The following is a 19480-nucleotide window of genomic DNA, read 5'->3' as shown; positions in this document are numbered from 1 at the left end:
AGAAGAGGACAGGTTGTTTAGAACTCAACTGCGTTGTTGCATGGACATGTTTCAGCAGTTGGCTAACAACCCAAGGATGCAGGAATTCTTACAGCCTCCTACACAGGGCATGACTGAGCCGTTGCAGGAAAAGGAGATTTCCAATGCGCAGAGGACTCAGGATGTTCGAGGGAAAGCCCATGTGGTTGAGCAACTAGCGGTGTCCAATGATCCAAAGCAACTTGCTTTAGCTGGACAGGAACCGTTTGTGAATGGTCAAGGGAGCAATGAACAGGCTATGCGTCAGACCCTTCCATTACCTAATACTTATCCTGGTTATTTTGGAGGTGGTTCAGTGTTTCAAGCTATGGCTGGACCTTCCACAGGTTATATGCCAGGGAATGTGTTCGGGACAATGCAAACAGGCATGGGTAACCCTATGTACACGAACATGGGTGTCCAACTAGGTTTTCAGGGTGCCTATGGCTAGTTTCGAGTGCCTGGAACACAATTTGGTATGGCTGGTTTTTCGCAGCCATACGTACAAAATGCAGATATGACTGGGAAAACAATTGATGCGAGTGCTGGAATGAACACTCATGGAACACCACTGTTACAGGCACCCTTTTATGATAATGTGGCTCCTTTGAGTCAGCCTAAGGATTACAAGGAAGGTGGGCAGGGAGTGAAGTTTGAAACTTTCAGAGGAACTGAGGACCAATTAAAGGCTTTGACCTTCATACAGCAGTTCGATGCAGCTTATGCTGGAGGCAACGATTGGTAGGGGGTGGTAGGGATGAGGAGGAAGAGAGAGGTGAAGGGGCGAGGGTAGAGGGGTGTGGTTGGGAATGTCCATGAGCAGAGAGATATCATGAGCACGGAATTCATCAAGCTTGAAATATACATTATTTTTTTGTTGTATCCCGTCTTGAGGGAGCTCTGTAAAGGGAGTTCGCTAGACACATAGGAGAGCTTTTTCCTGGTCGGAGAAGCAGACACCAATGGGGCTGATGTTTGAGGGGGGGTGAACTCTTGTAGAGGAGATTTCTTCCAGCTTCTATGATTCTTCATAGGCTCACTAAATCCAAAGGCTTCCACCAAGGGCGCATGGGGAGTAGCTTTTGTGACCTTCAACCTTTGAGCTGGCTTAGGTGGCTCATTAGGTTTAGTTACTGTGGAAACATTGGAAGAGGGTGTACCTTCAGGCAAAGAGTGAATAGAGACTCTATAACAAGGCATGGATTTGGTAGCGTCCAACCACTCCAACAGATCCTCGTCTCACCTGTCAAGTGGAGTATGTTGTTCCAATTCAAGGCTGGTTGCTAGGGACAAAGAACTATGTTGCACGACAGGATCCATGCCTCCTAGGCAAATGGGTTGCATCGGGGAGCCAGGAGTATGTATCCACATGGCGTTGTTTCCCCAATCATGAAGTGCTTTAGTGTGTCGCAGCCATGGTCTACCGATGAGCAAGGGAAATCGGCCCTCAACCTGGGGAAGACGAACCACAACAAAATCCAAGTTAAAAGTAAAGTCTTGTACCTTCAGAGGCACACTATCCACTATGCCCACTAGCTAGACTGTCCGCTGGTCGGCCAATGTAACTGTGAAGAGAGTAGGGAGAGTAGGCTGTAGACCTAGAGCTAACATAATGAACTCGGGCATCAGGTTGATGCCAGATCCACCATACACTATCACTCCTGAGAATTGCCTCCCCAAGACAAACACAATGAGACGAGGGCTTCTGTAACAAACTGATGATATGTCAAAGCCCTATAGAATGGAGCCAACTTACAAATGCCGGCCGAGGGGCCTAAACCCTAAGAAGAACAATTAACAGAAGAAGAAGTCCTACCAACTTATGGGGACCTTGTCCGATGGGCCCCCAAGTGACATAAAGAATTAAAATAAAGCAAGACTCACACACACACAAAAGAATTGCGAAGCTGACTGATGACGTGGCAAATTTCCGAAAATCACACTGGCTGATGATGTGGTATGCTGTACGGATTTCCTTGTTTTGCGCTAATTGCTGACGTAGAAGCTGTACGGAATTCCGGATTTTACGCTAGCAGCTTTTGAGCATTGCTTTTGGACCAGATGCTTTTGAGTTTTGAAGGCTTTTCATTGTAACTGCTTTTCAGGCCAAGGGCCTTTAAATATGAGGCTAGAGCTCATTCTTTGGCATGCTTCCTGGAGAAGGTGCAGAGTCTGGAGTACCGGCTTGTACTGTGTTGATGCAATATAAAGATATACCGAAAGGGGCGCCAAGGTTTGGGGCCAATACTCTCTGGGGTGGAATTCTGCCACTTCGTGTCGCATGTCGTCTCTCTCTTTCAGTTCAGTTGTCATTGAAGTTTCAAAAGTCTGTTTAGTCTGTTCTTTTCTATTGGCACGTGGTGCGCGTCTTGTGACGGTGGTATCAGAGCATCAGGCGTGTGCTTTTCTGAAAGCATACCGGTCCTACCAAAGAGCAGACAAAGCTATTGGAATTTTATTCGAGGTATCTTCGCCATCCAACCCGGGCTTATTAGCCACTCCCACCCTTACTTCATCGCGCATCGAGCGCGCTCCCGTCTTCACCGCTCATGTCTTACAGGGCATAAGCCAATTAAGATCACTTGCAAGAGAAGGATCCAGATTTGTTTTAAGTCACTGTTTTTTTCAGAAGCAGTGCCATGAAGATGTTGATGTCTACAACTACCAAGCAGCATACTCCAAGTACTTGGCAAGCTTTGAAGAAAAAAATTTACTCGAAGTTATATGGTTTCTGACATCTTCCTTTGGAGTGCAACTACTGGCAAAGGTGGGTGCTTGCCATGGAAACCCTAGCAGATTATAACTTGAAATTTCTCGACATCTCCTAGTAGACGTCTCTTCACGAGCATATGACCTTGGAGGTCCAGTACGATTGCTATCTTGGGACTACCATCGCCGCCAAAGAAACACTATCTGTCCAAGAGCTGATGGACCGTGTTGTGCTTGGCAACGACCTTATGGAATGAACCTAACCCTAATTTTTGGTGCAGGTTCAGGATGGAAAGTTAGTCCACTTTTCGAGCTCGACTAATGTCGAGATTGCTTTTTCAGTTTGAAATGTGTTTGACAACTTGTTTGGTGGTCCTGTTTGGAATTTGTTTGAAATGGATGGTATTTGTTTTGAACTTGTCTTGGTGCCAATTTGAATTGTCTGACTCGAGTTGTAATACTGGTTTCAACGATTGGTGAGTTTACTCCTGGGTGGAGTAGTGAGAAATGATGTTTGAGAATGCTTATTCATACTCATGGCCCGGACCCTCGGGGGGAGTATTGTTGTTGTGGTACTCCCGGCCCAGAACTGGATGGTTATGCGGGAGGAGTATTAAGAAGTCTGAGCAGTGGTTACTCTCAGCTCCTCCAAACGACGCAGGCTGCTCAGGGGGGCGTTTGGTTGTAAAAGGCCTCTATATCTCACGGCTCGGACCTTTTTAGGTTATGCGGGAGGAGTGATGAGGGAGTTGTTGAATATCTCTCGGCCCGGACCTTGTTAGGTCATGCGGGAGGAGTGCTCATCAGCGACTTTATGTTTCTATGTCTTGAAACATGCATATGTGAGCATTTGTTTTGCATTGTGATGTGCCAACCAGTGAATATTCGTAATTGGATAAGATTGCCTGTGTATGTAATTTTAGTGTATCAAGACACCTGTGGAAGCTCAGTAGGGTCTAGGTGTGATGGTTAATTTTATGCCGGAATATCAAGAGTTCCGATCTGGACGAAAGGAGAAGCTAACTCCTTATCAAAAGAGCCGAAAGGAGAAGCTAACTCCTTGACAAAAAGAGCAAACTGATTGTCCCTCGGAATGTCCCTCGGATTTTTTTGTTAATCTAACTTGAGCTGTTTTGCAGATATGCTGTAATCGCGGACGATTACTCTCTTTCAAGAAGGGGAGATGTAACAAACTGATGACATGTCAAAGCCCTATAGAATGGAGCCAACTTACAAATGCCGGTCGAGGGACCTAAACCCTAAGAAGAACAAGTAACAGAAGAAGAAGTCCTACCAACTTATGGGGACCCCGTCCGATGGGGCCCCAAGTGACATAAAGAATCACACACGCACAAAAGAATTGCGAAGCTAGCTGATAACGTGGCAGATTTCTGAAAATCACGCTGACTGATGATGTGTCATGCTGTACGGATTTTCGCTTTTTGCGTTGATTGCTGACGTGGCAGCTGTACGGAATTCCGGATTTTATGCTGGCAACTTTTGAGCATTGCTTTTGGACTAGATGCTTTTGAGTTTTGAAGGCTTTTCACTGTAACTGCTTTTCAGGCCAAGGGCCTTTAAATATGAGGCTAGGGCTCATTCTCTGGCATGCTTCCTGGAGAAGGGGCAGAGTCTGGAGTACCGGCTTGTACTGTGTTGATGCAATATAAAGAAATACCGAAAGGGGCGCCAAGGTTTGGGGCCAATGATCTTTGGGGTGGAATTCCGCCACTTCGTGTCGCGTGTCATCTCTCTCTTTCAGTTCAGTTGTCATTGAAGTGTTAAAAGTCTATTCAGTCTGTTCTTTTCTATTGGCACGTGGTGCCCGTCTTGTGACGGCTTCTGTAGTCAGTGAGGGAAGCAGCGGGATGGGATATCATATAGGACTTTGATGGTCGCATTGGGAGGTGCTCGCCACTAGGACTTGCTCCGTGATAAAGTGGCTGAATAACAGCAAGGGTGTCACTTCTAAAACTCGTATCTAGCCGCAACATGTTATAGAGGGACACTTGTTGGAAGGTGTTCTTCAAGATTGTCTATGCCGTAAGCTTTTCTTTGTCTACCAGTGGTTTCTCTGGTACCTTGATCTTCTGTAGATCGGAAACTTCTTCCAAGAAGGCTTCATCAATATCAGAGAGCAAAGATTTGGATTCTTGCTTGTCACTGGGTGATGGCTTGTCAACAGCTGAAGGCATGGTATCCACTGTTGTGAGAATGTGTGGGGGAGTTGAATGTGCTGGAAGGCTAAGACCGAGAGCGGCTCTTTGGGCCCGAGTGAGGACGCCCGCTAGCTCCTCTACCAACTGCGGCTTATCTTGAGGGGTAACCACATGGGGGGAAGGGGCCGGCTGAGGAATGGAGCTAACTGCTATCAAATTGAGCTTGGGAAAGGTAAACTCATTTTGGCTTTGACTTGGGTTCGAAGTCGTGAATGCGCGAAATTTAGGGCAATCCTTACTGTAGTGATCCTTCGTTTGAGGGCAATGAAGATAGGGAGGGGTCCCTTATGGCAAGTACATTTGCTTTGGTAATGTCTTTATTCCCCACATCTGTAGTACAAAATGGGTCGATTCATAGGGTGAGACGAAGGGCGAGGCGGTCCTTGCTCCTGGATCACGGAGTTGGAGGTGGAGGCATAGAAGCTTTGAGGTGATGAGGGAGCATGAGTATGACAAAAGCTCTGACAGGGAAAAGTGCTCTGCATACCTTGCATAGGAGGGGCTGTCAGCAAAGGTGGCATGTGGTTTGGATGGCCATAGGGGGAAACCATGTTGGACGCAGGTGGTGGCCCGTGATGAAGAGTAGGACCAAGACTTTGCTGCATTTGTCGCAATCCCTTGAGATAGTAGCAATCCTTGTCCTCGTGTCCAGACTTTTCACAGAAGTGGCAGTAAACCAGAAGGGGGCATTCATGTGGAGGGTGCCTTGGAGAGCGGCACGAGCTACACCAAACCATAGCCTTAGTCTCTTGCTGAGACTTAAGCTCTTCTAGCTCGCGCTTGATCTGTTCCAATGCTTCGTGATGTGGAGGCTTCTCCTCTCTAAGAGAGAAGGACCTCTCCTCTGGAAGAGCTCGCTGTAACTTTAGGGCTTCCAGTTTCCTACGTAAAGAAGTTAAAGGATCAGAAGGACTTTCCAACAACACTGAGGGGGTCTCTACCTGAGGGGAGTCGATGAACAGCTTCCTTGCCCCCTCCAGGGTGGCATTAGGTCGGAAATTCTCCCTGAGTTTTTGCTGAGAAGTCTTTGGAAGAGTCTTCTCTACCCATTTCTTGACCATAAACTCACGTGGTGGCTGGGGAAGCTTGGCGACCAAAGACTTTGTTCGGGTCATGAGTTCTGCAAAAGTCTCTTTGGGCTGAAGCAGCAGGTTGGCCAACTCATCCAGAACCTTTTCTTGGAAATGGCCTGGCCTGAAAGCTTCACAAAATTTTTGTCTTAATGTAGCCCAAGTAGTAAAGTGGTTCTCTGCAATCTGATTGTACCACTTGTCTGCTAATCCATCCAAGGTAGATGGGAAGAGTACTAAGTAGGCATCTTCTCGGTTGAGCCACGATCTCTGCAGAGAGAAACAAACCTCTGGGCATGGTCGTCAGCATCTTCTGTGGAGAGACCTTTGAAAATCGGAAACTTACTATTCACCTTAGCTAAGGACACTAGTGAGCTCTTCCATGGTTGTCTGTGCAAGAGCTTGTTGCACCGAAGCTGGCTGTAACACAGTGGGTGAGAAGTTTATTGATGGGGTGATTGGGGAGGTGTAGAACTGGTTGAGGGAGAAGGTAGGGGTAATGGGGTTGGTGGACTTCTGCTTGGCAAAAAGGGTTGACGCTTCCTGTGGTAGTACTTCAAGGGACTCAGTAGTGGACTTTGTCGCTCTTTTGACTGCCTTGTATGTGTCATGCAGTAACCAAAAACCCACCAAAGCTTTGAGCACTTGTACACGAAGACCTTTACCTCACACTGGTCCAGACTCCACTAGACCATGGCGAGTGACTAGACCTCCTGGCTAGACCTGGACGAGAGAGGACTAGACCTAGCCTAGAGAGAGGACTAGACCCAGCCTGAGAGAGGACTAGACCCAGCCTAGAGACTACTAGACTAGGATGAGAGACTTAGACCAAGACGAGAGACTAGACTAGCTGGTCTAGTATTGAGTTGTATAGCCAAGCTGGACTACTCTAGTCCAGACCAACACATGCGAGAGCTTAGACGAGCTAGCTCCTAGACTTAGTGGAGTGAAACTTCAGTTGAGGTCCCACCGTGATCGCCAAAAATGAGAGCACTTGTAGCGGACATAATGTGTCGTGTCCTCTATAGTGGGTGCTTCTCAGTGCAACGTGCGTGATATCTCACTCCACAAACGCAAACACAAAAGACAAAGAACAATAGAGCAACAACAGTACGACTCAGCAAAACCTGAACATGAACAACATGAACATCGGCAAACTCAAGGAAAATGATATAGACTCTGGCATGGCAGCGCACTCAGGTCCAACCCAAATCTCATAGGTATAGTGGGGGTGTCGAGGCTCAATTGTGCATGGATGGTGCAGACGTGCTGTGTAAAACTGAAGATAATGGACCCTAGACGACGGACCACCAAAAGGAGATGATGATGCGTACCGACAACTGGAACCAACCACTCATATGTCTCTTCCAAGAGCCACCAAGAGCTGGCAGATATCCCAATCTAGCTAAGCCTATCTCCTAACTGAGGTGGTGGTGATGTGGCCACGGTGTCCACTAGACCACGATCCGTAACACTTGCCACGTGTCACAGCCCAGGCGAGAGTCCACCAGTATGGACTTAAGCCCATGCCAGTGACACTGTAGCCCTGCTACAGCACTTTAGGTGACTGGCTACAGTTCTTAGGCTTGTCAGAGGAGCTTCAGAGCATCCAACTACAGGGCATGAGAGGGGTGCAAAGCATGTGTCAGGACATCACAGAGACAGTTCCAGCTGAGTGGCTTACACCTCTTGAGTCAGCAGCACCCAGATGGATGGGGGCCTTCACGCGATTAGAGGTCCTCATCGTAGTTTGGGCTTGCTCAGAGACTGTACCCTCCCCGTTTTTCGAGCTACAGGGTGATGGTCGTTTACACCAAGTTGCAGTAGAGGCCCCACAGGTTGCAGAGTGTTGTTTTCAGAGGATCCAAGTTGTGGGCATCTGTGGGAGGACTTGTGTCATAGATCTTGACCCAGCAGCTCTTGAGACTTGCCACTGGAGGCTGTGGGCTTGGGAGAGCTGTCCACTGGTACGAGTGCAGTGGGATCCTGGAGAGTGGTTTTTGGAGGGACCCTTTCTCCTCAACCGGCCATCCAGGTTTCCCGTCCTTTCAGTACACTGTTCGACTAGGACGTCACATACTGGCAGCATGGAGAGAGACTCGTCGTGCTACAACACCTCATTGGCAAGAGGAGGGTCTCAATGCTGAGTTCTTGTCATCTTTTCGGGCGAGGTTGTGGGACGCCAGGCAGTTGCAGCGAGTCACGTCGTTCCAGTGGTTGGTTGCACATAGAGATACAGCAGTGGGAAGTTGGCTTGTAGACAGTGGTCTCTCGGTAGCATGGGTAGCTTCTGACCATCCCTTGGAGAGTCTGCGCCATTATCTTTGGGATTGCTCTACGGCACAATAGGTTTGGCTTCGGGTCCTTCGGTTGATGCCAGTTCTTTCCACTGCACAGCAGTGCACTTGGGGGGCAGCTGCTTGGTCCACTCTCACGGGCCCTGCATTACAGTTTGAGCTATCTTCACCAGCAGGATGATACTGATACAGGGGGGTTGACCTATACTCCAGCCTGCTTCAGAGCATTCCCCACAAGAGTGGTGCAGTGAGAGAGAGGCATGTTGGGAGCTCGTCTGTGACCTCACTTTGGTTCATTTGGCGGGTCCGTTGCTTCCGCGTCTTCGAGGCTCGCCTTGTGCCACCCGCAGAGACTATTCGAGATTTTTGGCTGGAGTTGATCCATACTCTCAGGAGACAATTCGAGAGACTTCGGGGCAGCTCCGACCGCAGGCTGGAGCGCAGAGAGGAGTTCCTTCGACTGTGGCGCCTTGGGCCTTTCTTCACCATGGTCCGGGGGGAGCTCAGGTGGCACTACCGTCCACCTATGTGGCTTTTTCCTCCTCCCATCTCCTGATCTAGCCTCATTGTACATATGCCGTTTTTTCACTGAGAGAGTCTCCTCTTATGAGTGTTGTAGCCCTCTCTAGTAGAGGTCGTTGCAGCCCTATGGGCAATTTCATTAACTAATAGATGGATCTTTTTCTCAGAAAAAAAGAAGAGAATAAAAGAGCCCTTGGAGCCTCACTCTGCAGAGCATATGGACGCAAAGTCTGAGAGCAGGGACCCTCAGGAGTTGTACCTTGCTGAGGTCAATAAATAAAGAAATACCGAAAGGAGCGCCAGTCTTTGGGGCCAATGCTTTTGGGCGCGGAACTCTCTCTCTCTCTCTCTCTCTCTCTCTCTCTCTCTCTCTCTCTCTCTCTCTCTCTCACCCAAGTGTGGTAGATTGGTTATGCCATTTCCCTCTTGAATAACAGGTCTTGAGTTCAACTCCTCGTCGGCTAGATCTTTAAGGTCTCTTGGGATAGTTTCCTACGACGTTAAAACTCTCTTCTCTCTATATATATATTAAAGTTGTGTGATTTTGAAGGTTTTGTTTGTATGTTGGTATTGATGTCTCGCTTGGAGTGTCCGAGCCAGTTACATACTGACAAGCTGACAATATTTTGCGGAAATTTCCTTGATTGAACTAAGAACATGATCTCTTTCATGTGTATTGTTAGAGACATGTAGAGAAAGATGAAATGTCTGCGGTATTTTGCCTAATGAATGATTTGAACTTAGTGCATTTAGACATTTTTTAGAGATCAACGAGATTTGGATGTGATGGCTAAGTAAATGAGAGTTGAATGTGAATTGAATGAGATTCTAGTGCATCAAGATGTCTATCCGAATGAGATGATTGGATACTGTTGTGAGTGCATCAAGAGTTCCGAAAGGATGAGATGGTTGCAAAATGATCTAGGTGCATCAAGATTTGTGGTTGGAATGAGTTGCAAAATGATCTAGGTGCATCAAGATTTGTGGTTGGAATGAGTTGGCTAGATGAGATGGTTGCAAAATGATCTAGGTGCATCAAGATTTGTGGTTGGAATGAGTTGGCTAGATTGAATGATGGAAACACGGTATTCGATGTGAACTAAGTGTGTGATTTTGTGAATTGCATGCTAGGTGGATGGACTGTCTGATGAAGATGGTCATGGGCATGGTTTATGGGATTGAAATGTGAAAAGAAAGGATATGAATCTGATAGTAACAAGATTTAGAAGAAAGGATATGAATCTGATAGTAACAAGATTTAGTAGATCAAAACATCCGTGAAAAGATCAGCGCGGTCTGTGATTGCTAAATAGGTTATAATGATCATGATTTGTATTTGAGACCCTCGACAGAAATGTAACTGATGTCATTGTAGAAGTGCTGGATTGGTGGAGTCTGGTGCATGAGTACATGGAGTCGATGTGTACTGAAGAAAGTTTTTGTCCTTTGGCTGTTTTTGCAGGCGTAAGGGAGGGCGATTACAATTCTTTCAAAAGGGGGGAATGTCACAAAGTGATGACATGGTGTGCCCAACTGGAAGAGAAATGGCCGAGTGGACAAGAGGAACTGAAACCCTGAAGAGCTGAACCCAGAAAGTGTGGCCGAGGGGCCTAAACCAGAGGGTGGTGGTTAGGGATTTTTATCCTAACCTCTACCAACTTATAGAGCACCGTTCAAGGGGCCTAAAACCCTAAATATCAAAAGCTTGATATCTGGCTACAGTTTCGTAAATTGCGTTGACATGCTAACGTGGCAGGCTCTACGGAATGCCGCTTTTGCACTCCAGATGATGACGTGGCACACTGTACGGATTCCTCGTTTTGCATTGTTGGCAGTTTTGGGCAGCTTTTCGTGACCTTTTGGCAGTAGATGCTTTTGGGAGTTCGTGCTTTTGATCAAGTGCTTTTGGGGCTCTGCTTTTGGGCATTTCTTGTACTGTTTATAAGTGCCCTTGGGGTCACTTCTCCGTAGAGCATTTGGACATGGAGTCTCGGAGAGAGTTGGATCCTCAGGAGTTGTACTTTGCGAGCGTAATAATAAAGAAATACCGAACGGGTGCCAGTCGTTGGGTCCATTACGTCTTGGCTTGGAAATCCGTTGTGCCGTGTGGAGTCCTCTCTCTCTCTCTCTCTCTCTCTCTCATCAAGTTCAATGATTTTGCAGTTTTTGTTCATGTGTTGCTATTGATTTCTCGCTTGGAGTGTCCAAGCCTATAATGGAGACGCGGTTTTCACCATGATATGCAACATCACGCTATGGACCATGTGGAAGGCTCAATGTGCCCATATTTTGGGCTCAGAGTCCTCCCCTATGTCCACCATTTCGATAGCCATCAGAGTAGAGCTGTTGCATACTCTTCGCAATCGGTGGGATTCTTCAGGCAGCTCCTTGAGGCCAGGGGAGCAGCGTCGATGCGTCTTTCTTCAGACTTGGAATGCAACTGTCAATTCTTTTTTGTTGGGATCAGGGTCACCACAATGGTTCATTCTACATTCATCGTATAGACCACCTTGATGTTTACATAGCCTACACATTGTCACTAATCTTTCGTACTTACTCTTGGTGATAGGCCATTGATCTCCCGGGGTCTCTTATGTACAAATAAAACAACCCCTTTTCTCCCAATAGAAAAAACACAAACAAATCCGAGAGAAATGAAATGAAATGATGTATTAACGTCTTCAAAAGGCCAAAAGGACCTATGAGACCAATCCGTCACAAACTTGTGAATTTGGTACCATGTCTGAGTACGAAAAAGAGATACTAAAATGAATCTAGAAGTGCTGAAAAGAGAGAGAGAGAGAGAGAGAGAGAGAGAGAGAGAGAGAGAGTGTTTTTGTCTTGAGGTGTATAAAACACTTTACAGGTATGCAGTGTTTAGAGGTGCTAATATGCAGAAACATTTGTTCAAGAAAGATCCAACTTCATTGATATGGGGTCAACCTCCTAAAACTGTTGGAGAAAAGCTTCTGGTGTCAGGATATTGGTGAGCAGCCATCATTACTCTGTCTATAATAGTAGCTCTATCATCTCACTATCTCATATTGATAAGGTCTCTCTCTCTCTCTCTCTCTCTCTCTCTCTCTCTCTCTCTCATATCTACTTGTTTATTTTCAGCTTTTTTGTCTTTTCTTCTGGATACCCAGAGGGACGCACACATATTCATCATTCTGTTTTATCGGCCGGCTTTGGTCTCTAGAAGACGCTAATAAAGCTCTCTCTCTTTTTATTAGCACACACACACACACCCGAGAAGAAGAGATTTTTAACGTCGTAGGAAACTATCCCAAGAGACCTTAAAGGTCTAGCCAACGAGGAGTTGAACTCAAGACCTGTTATTCAAGAGGGAAATGGCATAACCTTTCTATCACCCAAGTGTGGTAGATTGATTTTGCCCTTTCCCTCTTGAATAACAGGTCTTGAGTTCAACTCCTTGTCGGCTAGATCTTTAAGGTCTCTTGGGATAGTTTCCTACGTCGTTACAACTCTCTTCTTCTTCTTCTTCTCTCTCTCTCTCTCTCTCTCTCTCTCTCTCTCTCTCTCACACACACACACACACACATCTACTCATGCTTTGAATGGTTAGAGTCTTGTGTGGATGAATCTTTTGCTTGATCGTGAATCTCATAAACTTTTTGGCTTAAACCGTGGGTCACAAAAGAGACCATGTTTAGGGTTAGGAGGCATAACATAAAGGGGACATTGATAGCTTAATAAAGAAAGTTTGTAGCTGTGACTGTTAAGCAAATAGTGTTGTAGTAAATTTAGTAATAGGTTTGGGTTCAGTGTTCAAGCATGTACCTTACATGCTTTCTTACTTTAGGGGAATAGCGCGCCATTGCAACTACCTTGGAGACATCATTCTCGCTTTTTCATTCAGCCTTCCATGTGGTGCAAGGTACAGGCATACCATTGAAAGATTAGTAATTGCCTTCGTTAGATTACAAAATCAATTATCTTTTGACCTTGTTTTGCCTTTTTTTTTTTTAAAACAGCTCCCTTGTCCCGTATTTCTATCCATTGTACCTGTTCATATTATTGCTTTGGAGAGAGAGGAGAGATGAGGCTCGGTGCAAAGAAAAGTACAAGGATTTGTGGGTGGAATATTGCAAAACTGTTCCTTGGAGAATTTTTCCATATCTATATTAGGTTTTTACATGGGAAAAACCATGTTCCTCCAAGTCAACAGGATAGATTCTTCTCAATATTGTTAGCAATTTGATAAAATTCCACAATCTGGTTCATTACACTCTAAACTGTTTGATGTAATTCTTGACCATTTAATGTCCAATTGGTTAATTATGCCCACAATCATGTGTTTACAGACAATTTTGTGAACATGTTCACTTTTAGATTTGTGCATGGTCCGCTGGCCCTCTAACTCTGGCCATCTACTACAACATTTTGTGATAATTTTTGTTTTTGCCCTTTCAAGTACATACCAAAACCCAAAAGAAAGTGGATAAAGCGGAGAAGTGGATAGTGGTCGCCAAGAAGGGCAAAGACAAGAGATATCAACTCACTATCATCAAATTAACGCTTGAAGAGGAACAACGGAGATGCACATGGGCTTTGCATGTGAGGATAACCTGCCTCAAAAACCGGGACCAAGTCAACAAGGAACTGAAGGAGCTCATGGAGTTGATGAGGATAGATAATGCAACACATGCAAAAGGTTGGAGAGTTGGCAAGAAGAGTGGAGGCATAGGGGAAACATCGAAAGAGAGGCTCTCATTGCGGTTCCCCTCTATTGAAGCGAAGTAGTTATTGAGGAAGAGGCCCACTCTCAAGAAGACCGGCATCTTTCTTGGCGACGGTCTCACCCTTTCACAGCTTGCACACACGATGGAAGTCATGCCAGCTGCAAGAGAAAAGGGGAAGATAGCCTTCTATAGAGAAGGAAGGGTGGTAATTGTAGAAAGATGCCCTACATGACGGTGTGAGACTTATGGGACCAAACTAAGGGTGACAGCTTGGAATTTCAATGGATCTCTCAGACTAGAGCAGGATTTGTACCGGTTATTTTTGATCCAGGACTCCTATTGGTAACAAGCTCAGCCCACAACCCACCAGCTCCTGCATGGGTGATTTCCTGCAAAAATTCAAAGATTTCAACTCTTTTTGGAAGAATACCCACTTCATGAATTCAGCAGAAAATAGAGTTCTTGAGGTCTGCCAACCTCGAAGAAAATTCCAAAAAGGTTGAGGGGGATGGGGCATGGCGACTCTTCCATGGGCAATCTCCCCCTCCAGCCATCACTTCTATGGAGGTCTGCAGTATGCATCATCCCTATACACAGTTTCTAGGCAGCCACCTCTTCGGGATCCTCGAGAGCCATGCCCACACACATGTGCTTTCTTTACTGCTGAGATGGTAAAAAAGGCCATTGAAAAGATGAGGACCAGGAGAGCATATGATCATGATGGCCTAGTAGTAGAGCATTTTATACATGCTAGAGATCTGCTTGCCGAGTTTCTAGCAGTGATGTTCTATCGTGCCATGTTGGAGGGCCTACCTAATACTTGGAGTTTGTCTACTATTGGACCTATCTTCAAGTCAGGGGAGTAGATGGGCAGAGAAAGAGGGTGTACTGGCAGCAGAACAGGCAGGTCTCTACTCTTGATCACATTCTGACACTCATAGCCATTATTGAGGAGGGGAGATCACATGGGAGATGACTTTATTGTAGCTTTGTGGATTTCCGCCAAGCTTTTGACATAGTGCCCAGAGTTTGACTGATGTGCAGACTATAGGAGATAGAGGTACCCACAGAGTTGATTTGGGGGATCATGGCTCTATACAGGTCAGTAATGGGGCGTGTACGCACTCCAGAGGGGATATCTGATGTGGTTCACTCCACTAACTATTGGGGTGAAGCAGGGTTGCCCGCTATCTACCTATCTTGGGGTAGTCTTCAGTGGACCGGTGCTTTCATTAAGGAGAGCAACAGAGACTAGACTGACCAGAGCTTATGCAGCCTTGGGAGGATTGGAGAGGACGTGTTTGCAAGTTTAGTTTCAGGAATCTCGAACAAAGCTCTGACTCTCTAGTGGCTTCAGTTGTGCTTTACATATTTTAGATATGGGGACCCTCAGTAGACCACCATGGTAGATCTGGTAGCACTGATGGATGGAGATGTATGGATAGGCCTTTAGTCTCTATGATTTCTTGGATGATTTCGACTAAGGCTTCAGTGCCACATGAGATTATTCGAGCCGAGCTAGCTGCCCCTCCCCTCGTCATCGAGGCACATACTAGAGCAGTCTCCTTATGCACAGTTTATGGGATCTCCCTTGAGTCCTCCCGATAGCTAGCGTTGGAGGATGATATAACATGCTGGTATGGGCAGATGACATCATGGTTTCAGTTACATGGTTTTTGCATGGACAGATTTCCTCTGTTCCAGTACTTCTTGGATGCACCCTCCCTATCTCTCACACGGACAGAGATCACTAGACTCATACGTACCGATTTGATATAGCCGACACAGGAGTTGGGCACAAAGATGGCTTTCTGTAGAGAGCATCATCTTTATCTCACGGAGAATGGCTTTGTGACTAGGGCCCTATACATGGATACACACTTATCTCATGGGATACGGTGTGCTATTGGCCAGATACGCACATCCTCGCATCAGCTTCAGATCGAGAGTGGCTTCGAGGAGTACCAGTAGAGGCCAAGATATGTCACTTAATGCCACATAGAGCCAGAGATAGAGCTGCACTACATATGTCATTGCCCGGTGTACTATGAGATTATCGGCCCCTTTGATTGCCTGTTCAGAGAGGGTTTTGGACGACCACTTTCTAGAATCATGAGATACCAGGACCAGACATGTCTAGGACTGTTTTTACTCGAGCTCCGCAGACATAGATAGAGAGAGCTTGCTGAGGACACCAGGGGAGAGCCAGTCTCAGCGGCAGATCACAGATTTCTTTACATCAGCTGTTGGGCAGCCAGAGGAGCAGTCGCCACAACAAAGTTTAGATCTCACCCACATCAGAGGTATGTTGATCGATGGAGCGATTGAGCTAGTGAGATCCAAGCGCCCATGACCATGGGGGGCTTCATAACATCGACAGAGGTTGATCTAGATCACTCTAGCTCGACATGCGAGACGTCGAGTCAGAGTATTGACCATGGAGGATATTCATTAGATTTGCCAACGAGCTGTGAGGGACCTCCTATGATCTTGATCGATTTCCCTTTGTTGATTTGTATCATTCATTGTATCCCTTCCTCTTTTTAGTCCCTTTGTACTCTTTGTTGTACTCAAGACATTGTATCAGATTCACCTCTTGTAACCTTTTGGTCTCATAGGTCACTTTGTCCTTTTGAAGACGTTAATATATCATTTCATTTCATTTCTCTCTCAATGCACTAAACCATGGTTGTTTGATGCATTGGTGGCATTCACATGATTTGGGGACCTAGTCTGGGCCATGGTAGCCCGATTGATGGGATGTATGATGGATGGAGAGATATGGTGAGACCACTAGTCTCGAACACTGGACGAGCTTCTTGGTCATCATTGTGCTAGATTGGACCTTGAGCCAGCTCCATAGCTTGCCATGGGGGGAGACTCTAGATGCTAGTATGCACAAATGTCAACCTAGTTTTTTTAGTTTAATGGCTTTGTTATAGACCCTTCTAGTACCTCTTGGACCCATTGTCACTCACATCCAAACATTCAAAGATCAAGAAGATTATCACATATGATCTCACGTGGATTGATATAGCGAGGACATGGATGACTCCTCGAGAGTTGGGGGAGAAAATGCCTTTTTACAAAAATCATTTTCTTTAATTTCTGAGGATGGATTTATTTTATGATCGAGATAGATGGATTCACACGTGTTGCATGGGCTTCAGTGTGCCATAGGACACCTTCAGACCTTCCATCAAAAGAGATAGAGACAGGTAGATACACTTCAATACCCCGAGTGCAATGGATATGCCAGCTATGTGAGTTGTAGGTAGACATATGAGCATTACATATATTGATGGCTAGTTTATTTATGAGATACTAGGCCATTTGTTGGCACAATTATTTGTTTAGAGTTTGTTACTTCAGTCTTTTGTATTTCCTATATTGGACATGTGGATCATATGATGATGCTGTAAATTTCTGGTCTCACACATATGCACACATCCATCTATAGCATGAGGTGCAATAATCTTCTACTGCATGCAACTGGAAGTCCACGGAACCTGTTACGAACAACCCTTGTAAATCCTTGATGATCATAATAACCCTCGACTATGGCTATGGCTAGTGTGAAAAAGAGGACATTCTGGAGGGTTGTAATGGTAATGTCAGAAGCTAGAAAGCAAAGTGGACACCACTCGCAGGTGATGCATTAATATATACACCATGTAATCAGCCATGTAGGAACTCAAAGAGGTGATAATTTGGTGGCAATTTTTAGAAGAAAATATAAACATACTATAGAAAACACTCAAGGCAGCCGACACTTCTGCAACAAGTGAGCTACTCACATAGAGTAAATGTTTGACACATGGAATGAAAACTCAAACTCTAGATGGTATTGTCCAATAAGGCCAAGCGTTAGTTAAAACAGTGCAGCATTCTTCAAACCAAGGGGCATCTTTTGTGCAGATGAAGGTGATCCACAGCTTCACAAAAGGCCGTAATTAATTGATCATTAGGAGGGATGATGACCTGATTGCAGCTGCTAAACCCATCCATAAAGCTATACAGAGCTTGGCTAGCTACATTTACAGTATTAATGGTGTGGGAAATCCATCTTGAATGTTGCCTTATTAATGCTCTAAAATCCACATAGACTGATCTTGTTTGACTTGTTTTTAGGGCGATCACCATTCGAGACACCCACACCAAGTGCTCCATCAGGATGATACCTACATCATGAGCTCCCCTCTGGTCTATCAAAAAGTCACCATACTTTTCTTGCAGCCAATCAGTAGGAAACTTGTCAAAGGGTAGCTCGTCTTGTACAGAAGGTGATGGAGGGTGCTCAAGTATCCATGGAACGGCTTGATGATGTAATGGAGATCGGTGGTGCTTGATAGGCTCACCCAACCCTAGAGCCTCTATAGGCAATCTGGCATGTTGAGCTGCTTCGTTTTCATCAACTGGATTGACTGGGGTAGCTAGCCTGGGAACGGTTTTTCCGTGGCATGGTCAGCAAAGGCGCTTGGGACAGTGCTAAGAGCTGAAGTGGTACAGTACAGCTTGGAGGTGGTGGTTGCTCTCAGCAATAGACATCGGCTGGAATAAAACAACTAAGCATGATAGGACTCTGATGTGGTCAACCACTCAGGAAGCTCCTCATCTCACCTTGCAGGTGGTTTGTCCAGAGATGGATGGTCTGGTTTAGACTCTACATACAGAGAGGTATGGTGGATAGTGGGATCCATGCCTTCATCAGAGTCTATGGTTATATGCCATTCTGAGCTGGAATCTTTTTGCCCACCATTAGATGCTCACCATGTCAGCACATGCAAAATTGGAACCATGCAATTGGCTCCATAATTTTAGTGACTGAGTAACTTCTTGACGACCGGGAAAGTCTTTGACTGACCTTTCCCTTGGAATAGGGGCTCCCACCACTAGCTCCCACCACTACTTATCAGCAAAGCGACGCCACCCTCAAGATAAGGCAACCACACCACTAAAAAAATCCATAAGAAATGTGTGGTCTTGCATGAAAAGGAACTCGTTTCATATTGCCCATAGGTTACGTTGTTCTCTGGTCAGCCAATGTAACTATGAAGGATGTAGGCCAAGTTGGTTGGATACGAGATCTACCGTCTTAGTTCGAAAATGTGGATCCAATGAAGTAGTAGATCCTAAAGGAAAACTTTGTTAAAAAGTTGTGTGAAGAACATCCTTCGCACTCATAGGATTAGATGTGAAAGAGTCCTCATAGGTCATCCTTGTGAAGTGTTGAAGATCTTCTTTGTTTGTTTTCTTTGCAAGTTTCTTTGTGCTTATTATGTTCATTGAAAATAACATCTCTACTTCTTAAGATTTTACCATCTTTAGGATCCCATAGGCAATACCCAAAGTCCGCTTCTCCATAGCCAACGAAAAAACATTTCTTGGACTTCTCATTTAACTTGGACCTTTTACTTCTATCTATGTGCATGAAGGCTTCACATTCAAATACTTTGAGAAATGCATAGTTCATCTTTTTGCCTGTCTATGCGTGTTTTGGTGTTCTTCCATCCAATGTTGTTGAGGGTTCTCGTTTTATCAAGTACATAGATGTACTTAATGCTTCTGACCAAAGCTCAATTAGAAAATTTATGTGTAGCCTTGTGCTTCTTGCTTGCTCCATGATTGTCCTGTTCATTCGATTTTGTTGAGGGTTTTGATCTCGAAAGTTTTTTGGAAGGCTTTAGGAATGAAATTCTTGACTATGACAAGGTTTTTGTTGAGATTAGTAGGGAGCACAAGGTTTTAGACAACTTTGTACACTTTAATGATATTTTCAAAATAGGCAATTGAATACCAAGCACAAGCACCAAGAAGTTGGCATTACCTCAAGATGATTGGAAGAAGGTCCATCAACCCTTTTGGCGTTGTTTTCTACCTTCAAATGCCATTTGCTAGCACAAATGCTTGTCTACAATACTCTCCTTCATTTTCGGATATGA

The 19480-nt window shown here is 45.4% G+C and overlaps 1 protein-coding gene across 1 annotated transcript in view; it reads left to right on the top strand.

Moving 5' to 3' along the window:
* FK (Ergosterol biosynthesis ERG4/ERG24 family) overlaps window positions 1-13146 on the top strand; it is a 159328-nt gene extending 146182 nt beyond the window's left edge. The window contains exons 11-13 of the mRNA XM_086514160.1: window positions 11702-11821; window positions 12659-12733; window positions 12831-13146. Coding sequence (XP_086370286.1) covers window positions 11702-11821; window positions 12659-12733; window positions 12831-12984 — 349 coding nt within the window. The 3' untranslated portion in view covers window positions 12985-13146. The remainder of the gene's footprint in view (window positions 1-11701; window positions 11822-12658; window positions 12734-12830) is intronic.
* Window positions 13147-19480: the final 6334 nt, after the last annotated feature.

Source organism: Adiantum capillus-veneris, chromosome 6 (genome assembly GCF_014529385.1).
Source record: "Adiantum capillus-veneris isolate H3 chromosome 6, ASM1452938v2, whole genome shotgun sequence".
Classification (NCBI taxonomy): Eukaryota; Viridiplantae; Streptophyta; class Polypodiopsida; order Polypodiales; family Pteridaceae; genus Adiantum; species Adiantum capillus-veneris.
The sequence above is the reverse complement of the archived record's forward strand: the minus strand, read 5'-3'. Positions and strand labels throughout refer to the sequence as shown.